The 9,942-nt window shown below is 42.3% G+C and overlaps 1 protein-coding gene across 1 annotated transcript; it reads left to right on the top strand.

Annotated features, from left to right (window-relative positions):
* Nucleotides 1-1,260: 1,260 nt before the first annotated feature.
* LOC137297064 (glutamine synthetase-like) lies at nucleotides 1,261-9,360 on the top strand. The gene is made up of 2 exons (XM_067829036.1): nucleotides 1,261-1,570; nucleotides 7,388-9,360. The coding sequence occupies exons 1-2, from the start codon at nucleotides 1,420-1,422 to the stop codon at nucleotides 8,560-8,562; spliced, it is 1,326 nt and encodes a 441-aa protein (XP_067685137.1). The 5' UTR covers nucleotides 1,261-1,419; the 3' UTR covers nucleotides 8,563-9,360.
* The last annotated feature ends 582 nt before the right edge of the window (nucleotides 9,361-9,942 follow it).

Genomic DNA, 9,942 nt, shown 5'->3' on the forward strand with positions numbered 1-9,942 from the left:
ATTTTACTGAGCGCGATTATGCCGTAGACTTCGTTGCCCTGTGGGGCTGTAAAGGCCATTCCCTGAATCAGTTTAAAACCATGATAAACCTAACAGACACTCACAATTACTTGATTTAAAATTTTGGGACTAGATTTTGTCAAATCATCCATTGTCACCTCAAGGTCGCCTGTACTGATCTAAACGCAGACAGATACAATCGACACATACTCCCCATCAAACGTTTATATTCGCTTGTGTAAATATAACCACTTTCTTCAGACAACTGTTATAAACTAAAATTTGCAAAATACTAGTATTACATACTGTTTACAGCTACTTTTAAACATGAACCGATGTATTGCAAAACAAATTTGAAGCGTTCGAAAGATCATTGTCATGAATTCAATAAATGATAAAAATCAGCGAAAAATGCCCAAACATCCACGTGCTCATGATAAAAAATGATCCCACAATTTGATACATGGTTTATGAGAATTGGAGATGTGAGAAAGTTTTTCCTTACTTCCTGGAGTTTCCATTGTATACTATTCAAAGACATAAACCGTTACAGATATCAGAAAGTATGGTTAGAATTAGAAGACTGATTGGTATTAATCCTGTCTTACATAGCAATGCAGGTCTCTCATTTACGGAAAGTATCTTTTTTGAAATGTGTACATATCTATATCTCTCAAACAAACGTTTTCTCAGTTAAATTCTGTTGTACATATCGTAGTTTTGGAAGACGACCTTTCCATGTCGGATAACCTGTGCACAACAATTTTCTTGAATGAATAAAATATGTTTCAATCAGTTAAAACAATCAAAACCCCTGTTTTCAAATTCGAAAGTAATTCCCAGAGAAACAGGTTATCATTTAATTACAACGAAGTTCTGTTTTCAAAAAGACTTCTCAATAATGTGTTTCAGTCTCACTCGAACTGTCAAGGCAGTGGACTGTTCCATTTTATACCCGTAAGTGTTACCCTAATTAACCTCCTAGTTTAGGGTCTGTCAAATGGATGTCTGTCAAATGGGTGTATGTCGTTTGGGATATAATCTGGTATACCTGTCGATAATTATGCGTTTAGTCAATGTCACCAGTAGTGGAAACCTGTTTCACAACAGCGAGTTCAGCAGCCAGTATTAACCATTGCGCAACACCACTGTTGCTCCACCCCGACATTTCGAAACCCCCTATCCCCCTGTATCTGTTTGGCTTTTACAATATGTAACTCTGACCTAGTTAACGTGTCCGGACGTATCAGTGCTGTGGGCGAGTGTAAACACCGTCTTGTGTGACGGGATAGACGTACAGTGTACGCTGCAGACGGTGAACAACGGTAAACTAGCTGAACGTGCACCTTTCGACTTGTATCCTACTTTAGGGCCATTCTACAACATTGCTGTTAAATTGGTTGTCTCATCAAGGTGACAATGTCCAAGTTAGAAGAGGTCAAGAAAGAAATAGCCAAGTACGACTATGTCCGGCTGTCGCTTTGCGACCTGAACGGCACTTATCGAGGCCAGCTGGTTTCGGGACGCCATGCAGCGAGTTACTTGGATAACGGGCTCAATTTGTTTGAAGGTAAAACAGCTTACCACCCACTTTATACACCTGGCTTTACTGTCGTTAACGTTGGTGTAGTGTGTTCACCGCTGAACCTGGCGTTGTAATGGTGAGAAAAAGTTATGGTATTTGCTGTCGAGGTTGTGAAGTTGGGTATATGAAATAATGCCGTTGGATGTCGAGAGTGTGATGTCGGGTATATGTAATATTGGTGTTGGATGTTAAGATTATGAAGTCGGGTATATGACACGGTGCAGTTGGATATCGAGGTTGTGAAGTCGTTTATGTGAAAATGCTGTTGGATGTCAAGACTGTGAAGTCACTATGAGTGAGTGAGTTAGTCTTACGGCACACTCCAGCTATATAGTGGCGATCTGTAAATAATCGAGTCTGGACCAGACAATCAAGTGATCAACATCACGAGCATCGACCTACACATCTACAATACGATGACATGTGCCAACCAAGTCAGCGAGCCAGACCACCCGATCCTGTTAGTTGCCTAATACAAGCAATCCGTGAATATGCGGGATAGAATAGACCTTCAGCAACCCATGCTTGACCATGCGTCAACCCATGCGTCAATACTTGTCGTAAGAGGCGACCAACGGGATCGGGAGGCTAGTTTCGCTGACTTAGTTAACACATGTCGTCGGTTCCTAGGTGCACAGATCAATACTCATGCTCTTGGTTACTGGACTGTCTGGTCCAGACTAAATTATTTACAGACCGGTGCCATATAGCTGGAACATTGCTGCGTACGGCGTAAAACTAAACTCACTCGCACTCACTCCTAAGACAAGCATGGGCTACAGAAGATCAATTTTAAATCGGGTCCTCACACGTCTCACTGTTCAGAACATGATAATGAAGATGCACAGACCATCATCCCGGTGCGTCTAAGCAGTGATGTCCGCTGTCGAGGGCTTGATGCCGTTGTAATGATGCACACTGTAAGGGCCTTGAAGTGGAACGTGTTAATGAGGATGGAGAGTCAGAGAATGAGTGTAATTCTAAGCCGCTTTTAGCAATATTCCAGCAATACCACGGTAGGGGGACACCAGTAAAGGGTTTCACACATTAGTCCCGAGGTTGGGAATCGAACCCGGGTCTTTGACATGATGAGAGGACGCTTTAACCACTAGACTATCCCATCGCCCCATGATGATATAGAGGTTGTCATCTGAAGTAGTAGAAGTAGTAGTAGAAGCTGTCGATATTGTGTGACAACGTATAGTGAGTGAGTGAGTGAGTGAGTGAGTTGGTGAGTGAGTGATGTTAATTAGCAAAATTCCAGCAATATAACGGAGGTGGGCTTCAGACATTTTACCTATGTGGGGACATATATGCACATGTAGGTACTTAGGTACATCAGAAAGATTTGCCATAAACCTTTATACATAAGAATGCTCTTTCATTTTTTTTTTCAAGACACGGGTAGTAAGTAACCGGTCTGTATGTAAAATGATGCAGTCCACAATTAGTGAGTGGGTTTAGTTTTACGCCTCTTTCAGCAATATCACGGTCGGGACATGCATCCGTTCCCGTGTTCAGACATGGATAAGTAGCCCCCACCAAACTGCAATATTTGGTAACATATTGAGCGTTTTGTAGTCGTCATTATTCACAACAATATGCTTGTAGATCATAGGGTGATATTATTGATATTACTGCTCTCCAGGTGGACAGACCTCATTAACCTTTGAAGACAATGACTTTTCAGCCGATGCCAATATTATCGTGAGAAAGTGAAAATCGACACTACAAACATCTATGGTTACACTGAATTCCAATTCCTTGTTTCATAACAAAATGGTATTTAGAAATGAATTTTAATTTTAAACTTTAATAACATCGTATTTCTATATTTTATGGCGAGAATTAGACAGCATGACCTTAGCTAAGACGTCACAGACTGCCTCTGTTTGATAATGTCGTAAAATGATTCACAATGCATCTGGCTTACTGGTTACACATGTTTTTTGTGTATATTCGGGATAGTTCTGTAACGCAGAATGCGGTTGATACATTATCAGTTCTGTACCAGACCGCCAAACTATTCTAGCGGCAAAGCCTTGTTTTGAGATTTCCACGAATTCCAGATTTCCATATCTCAGAGCTCGGTGTACGACAGAGCACTCTGCGCGACGTGTTTTCACGGATTAGAAGGAGCGTAGTGTCGCAATACACAAGTACTTAAATATATGAAAAAATACTAATTAATATTTATGCATCCAGTTAGAATGAATTAGTCTAAAAATTATGGTTGCGCAATAGGACGGAACCCAGTCAACATGAACCGAGATGTGTAATTAATGTTTTGAATTGACAATAAGTCAATGAGTGAATTTAGTTTCACGCAGCTGTCAGCTATATTCCACCTATGTGTAAATACTCGAGTCTGAACCAGACAATCCAGAGGTCAATAGGAGGAGCATCGATCTACCCGACTGACAGGTGTCAACCAATCCCGCAATCCTGACCACCCGATCTCGTTAGTCGTCTCTTGCTACAAGCAGAGTCCCCTTTTGTGGCAAGCAGGGCTTGCTTAAGTCCAATATTCTACCCCTGGTCTGACAACAGCAAGTATTGCGATCAGTGTTAACAATACCGCTATTGCAACCACATCATGACCTTTTGAATTCCCCTGTCGGTTGATATAGCACTGACCTACTTACCAAGTCCAAGTGTAGCTGTACTGCCGTTTCATCGTCACGTATCAAAGATAGACGTACAATACACGGCAAACACCCATAAAGTGATCGTGTCCTCCCCGTTCATATATATGACACAACCGATATATACACTTAAGTACTCTGTCCTCAACACCCGTGAAGGTCCAGGGGTAGAATAGGCTTCAGCAACCCATAAGAGGCGACAAACGGGATCGGGTGTTCAGGCTCGCTGACATGTCATCAGTTCCCCATTGCGCAGTTTGATGCTCATGTTGTTGGTCACTTGATTGCCTGGTCCAGTCTCGATTATTTACAGACCACCGCAATAAAGCTGGAATATTGTTGAGTGTGGTGTAAAACTAAACTCACTCACTCACTGTCCTAAAAACTTAAAAAAAAAAAAGAATTTGTTTGGCTTCAGCTTTGAGCCGTAATTTCAGTGAATGAGTGAGTGAGTGAGTGAGATTTACGATGCACTCAGAAATATTCCCGCTAAGTGGCGGCCGTCTGTGAATAATCGAGTCTGGACCAGACAATCTGATATCTGTCAACCAAGATAGCGAGCCTGACCACCCTATGACATTTGTCGCCTCTCATGCACGGCAAGCATGGGTTGTCGAAGATCAGTCGTAACCCAAATCTTCACTGGTTTGTCGCAGTATGTAGAGTAATGTTGGGGTTTTCAGATTGTTATAATCTAACGAAGCTTTGATGCCGGGTTTGTGATGTTGGAGTATGTAATGTAACGATGTCTGATGTCATGCTTGTGATGTTGAAGTATGTAATGTAACAATGTTTGATGTCGATTTTGTGATGTCGGAGTATGTAACGTAACGATTCTTGATGTCGAGTTTAGGCAGTCGGAGTATGTAATGCCAAGCATGGGTTGTCGAAGATCAGTCGTAACCCTGATTGTTATGATGTAACGAAGCTTTGATGTCGAGTTTGTGATGTCGGAGTAATGTAACTATGTTTGATATCCAGTGTGTCATGTCAGAGTATGTAATGTAACGATATTTGATGTCCAGTTTGTGATATCGGAGTACGTAATGTAACGATGTTTAATGTCGTGTTTGTTATGTTGGAGTATGTAATGTAACAATGTTTGATGTCGAGTCTGTGATGTCGGAGGGTGCAAAGTACCGATACTGATACTGATGCTGATATCAGATATCAGGCTGTGACAACTTAAGTCATTGCCTCTGGGCCTATTTTGCACGGGCACGAAACTGGGTACGTGACCACAAATATGGTTCCGATAACAGACTTAACTTGAGATGTTCCACTGAACCGCAACGGGGTAATGACCAAAGGCATTTAGTAGTCAGGGCTTAGGCCGTGTGACCGGTGCCAGTTTACACTTTTCACGCAGAGGTTTCGAATCCCAACAAGGGTACAATGTGTGAAGTCCATCTCGTGTTTCCCACGCCGTGACATTGTCGGAATACGTGACGTAAAACTAAACTCACTTACTCCTCGTTCTCAGAGGATCTTCTCAAGGGGCATTGTGTTTCAGGACATTCATATTCCATAACGTAGCCTGGGGCTGTGGAGTAGCTTAGTGGTTACTGCGTTCGCTTGTCACGCTGAGGACCCGGATTCGAGTACACACACGGATACCATGTGTGAAGGCCATTACCGGAGTCCCTCGTCGTGATATGTCCGGGATATTGCCAAAAGCGGCGTATAACAATACACAATCACCCACTCACTCACTCACTACAACGTGCCTGTCTGGCATGACATTTCGCTGACCAAATGTCATAGCAACAGAACATGACTGGGTTCTTGACCGGCGAGTAGGAAACAGTCCATACCTGCCAAAGAAAAGCACACAGAAAATGTAGAATGTGTGTTACTGGAGGATTGGAAATGCAATTGCAGGGACGACATGGGACCTTATGCTCAAGATATGTCTGGACGGCTTTGGAGGTCATACTGATATAGTGACATACATCATACGTGATTTGTGAAAGTGGTAGTGATGACACAGAGGTGTTTGTTTGATTTTGTTATTTCATTTCAAGTACCAACATGATTGGAAAAGAACAGTTTGTTTTATGAGTTTTCAAACGCATTTGTACTTTGTACATTAAATGTTTATGAATGCAGGCTTGATCTCGTCACTATATGGCTGGAATAACGCCTGTGTGACGTAAAGCCCAACTCGATATACATTGATAATGTTTTTGATCAGGTGTTTAGAACATAACATTATTGTAATTCAGATAACTGAAATATCCCCTTGGGGCTAACCTCAAGTCTCATTCTGTAATACTGCCTCTAGCTTACCCTAGTGACTTACGATTGCTTTAGGGGTTTGTGAAAGGGGTCCCTAGGATATAACCCGTGAAGGTCCCGGGGTAGAATAGGCCTTCAGCAACCCATGCTTGCCATAAAAGGCGACTCAGCTTGTCGTAAGAGGCGACTAACGGGATCGGGTGGTCAGGCTCGCTGACTTGGTTGACGCGTGTCATCGGTTCCCAATTGCGCAGATCGATGCTCATGTTGTTGATCACTGGATTGTCTGGTCCAGACTCGATTATTTACAGACCGCCGCCATATAGCTGTAATATTGCTGAGTGCGGCGTAAAACTAAACTCACTCACTCACTTAACTTGAGAGATCGACCGTGGGAGCGGTGCCAGTTTACACTTGTCAAGCAGAAGATTCGAATCCCAACACGGGTACAATGCTTGAAGCCCATTTCGTGTTTCCCCCGCCGTGACATTGTGACATGGGACTTCATGCTCAAGAACTGTCTGGACGGCCGTGGAGGTCATACTGATATCGTGACATGCATCATACGTGATTTGTGAAAGTAGTAGTGATGACACAGAGGTGTTTGTTTGATTTGGTTATTTCATCCCACTAAACTCACTCACTCACTCACCCTAGGATATAAGCTGAAAGGTGAGGTAAATGTGTTTCTGATCCTTAAACTATTTAGGAATACAACTCGTTCAGCAGGATCCCGAATAATTCCCAGGTCATAAACATCCCCATCGCCCTCATTTTATGTAACATGAGGTATTGATACTCACTATTTAAATGCCCTACAACGATTCGATCTGATAGTCGGACGTTTGAATCTCCTAAACCACCTGGTGCTTAATGGTTTCAATGCTGTCAAGTAATGTTATTTATGTCCACATTGCAGGGGTCTTGTTGGCCGGTCCAAGAACAGAAAAAGTTTTCATAGATCACCCAAAGATGTTCAACTTTGGCAGCATGTTGAGCTACCCAGACCCTGACACGCTGAGACCAGTCCCTTGGGTTGCTGATGGGGTCAAGGTCGCTGAAATGTTATGCGAATCTCGGTGGAAGAAGGGCGGTGTTCCCCAGGAGGCGTGTCCACGATACGTTGCTAGGAAACAGTTGAAGAGGTTAGACGAACATGGATACAAATTGTACTCTGGTTATGAAATTGAATTTAAAATGATGCACAGGGATACAATGGAACCTGTGTTTTATGGCCAAGATGCTTACAGTCAGAGGTTACTTCAAAAGCAATGCAAAACGTTACTTCACTTTGACAAAAACTTAAAGGAATCTAACATTGATGTTGAGCGGTATCATCCTGAGTTTGGTTCTGGTTTGTTTGAAGCTGTGACCAAACCGAAGTATGGCATAGAGTGTCCCGATATGGTCTTAAACTTGAAACAGGGCCTGATGGAGATGTCTGATGTGAAAGATGTAGTTATCACTTTCATGTCCAAACCGGAACTGGACAACAAAGCAACAGGAATTGGTGCCCATTTCAATTTTTCACTCTGGAACCAATCTGGAGACAGCCTGTTCTATGATGCTGACGCTCCTGATAATTTATCTGTTATGGCAAAGCAGTGGATTGCTGGCATCATGAAACACAGTAAGGCACTATGCGCTTTTAACAGCCCCACCGTCAACTGCTACAGGCGGCTTCACCAGCCCTTTTTCCCTTCAGCAATATTCTGGGGTATAGAAGATCGTGAGGCATGTTTCCGAATTAAGAATGACGGTCCTTCCGGTACATACATCGAAAATAGACTTCCCAGTGGAAAGAGTAACCCTTACCTCATTGTGGCGTCTACAATCGCTGCAGGGCTGGACGGTGTAATCAACAAACTGGAGTGTCCACCGCCGGGAAAGACAGAAAAGACAGAGAACCTGCCAAGAACACTGTCTGAAGCTCTTGAGGAACTGGAACGGGATGAAGCATTGGTAGATGCCCTGGGCAATGAACTTGTGACTTGGTTCGTGAAATGCAAGAGAGATGGGGAGATTGCAAAATATAAAGACTTGCAAACTGACGAGGAACGATTTGCTCGAGAGAAAGAGGCCTATTTTCTATGATGAAAAAATGACGGAATGTGGCATTACTGTTTCTCAGAAGAAAATGGTGATGCAACTTGTTGTCGACGTTACTGGAATTTTACTGAGTTAGAAAGATAGCAATGGTGCGTTTAGTAAATATCTTAGTTTCTTCTCTTTTTCTGACCCGAAAAAGTGCCATTATCTTGAATTCATTCACTATATATTTGATATCAATACCCTGTCGTGTAAAGTTAGAAATGTTGATGCACCATAGTGTTCACATTTTGTAGAAAGTTCAAAGAAACAATATGTGCTGTTAGGTTTGTGTACGGACTGATCTGTTCTCTTTAACACTGTGTTTGGTTGCTGCACGAAAATAACATGAGAGGGGTTGAAATGTCGGTACCGTCTTTCTTGGAACCCAAAACAGAACCATGGGTACTGAACGATGTTGCGTGTTGATAATCATTCATGATCATAAGTACATATAGATTATATCTTCCCTATAGATCTATTGTCAGAATTGTTCTTCAGGAACCCGTGCTCGTTAGAAGCGACTAACGGGATCAGGTGGTCATCGTATCTCAATTGCATAGAGGGATGGTCTTGATGATGATCACTGGATTGTCTGGACCGCCTCCATATACATGTAGTTGGGATGTTGCGTGATTATGCAACAAACAAAAGCTCGTTACTGGTGGCAGTTGAAGGTCTTTTTGTGTGTGTGGATCATCGTCATTGCTTTCTCTTTTCCCTTCGTAGTATTGTCCATCTCTTATTATTGACGAAGGATGTGGGGACATCCCCAAACACCATGCTCGCTCGAACAGCTGTAGTGTAGAGTAAGTGAGTATAGTTATATGCCGCTTGTATCATTGTCATTGGTACTTCTACCTTAATCCGACATTTCTACACAAATAGCAATAAGGGCTTCATATTTGCTTTAGAATTGTCACTGATACATATTTGTAAAGATGGAGAATGTGGGAAGTAGACACCGGGATTATTTTTGAAACGAAATGGCTACACGATGATGTATACTTATTGATAAACACCTTCACTTTAATGGCTATTGATTGCCTGTGATGGAAAACGTGTTGATTGCTTGAAGCTTAATGTATTCAAACTATTTAACCTTGCTTCTATTGGAACTATAGAAATAAATCATCGGTAAAAAGAAAGGGGTAGTCCCTGTTTTCATCAAAAGTACATATTTTGTCACCTTCGTGCCTACAGAATCGTACTACACAAAGTTGCATGGGGTCGTCATATTAAAGTGAGTGAGTGAATTTAGTTTAACGCCAATTTTAGCAATGTTCCAACAATATCACGACGGGAGACAGGACAAATGGGCTTCACAAACTGTACCCATGTAGGGAATCGAAACCGGGTCTTCGACGTGATTAACGGACGCTTTAA

The sequence above is a fragment of the Haliotis asinina genome, chromosome 1, assembly GCF_037392515.1.
Source record: "Haliotis asinina isolate JCU_RB_2024 chromosome 1, JCU_Hal_asi_v2, whole genome shotgun sequence".
In the NCBI taxonomy this organism is placed as follows: domain Eukaryota; kingdom Metazoa; phylum Mollusca; class Gastropoda; order Lepetellida; family Haliotidae; genus Haliotis; species Haliotis asinina.

Bases quoted from the DNA above. Each gene is read 5' to 3' on its own strand.
- LOC137297064 (XM_067829036.1), top strand. From the start codon at position 1,420: ATGTCCAAGTTAGAAGAGGTCAAGAAAGAAATAGCCAAGTACGACTAT. The intron at 1,571-7,387 runs GTAAAACAGCTT...TCCACATTGCAG, and splicing joins CGGGCTCAATTTGTTTGAAG to GGGTCTTGTTGGCCGGTCCA.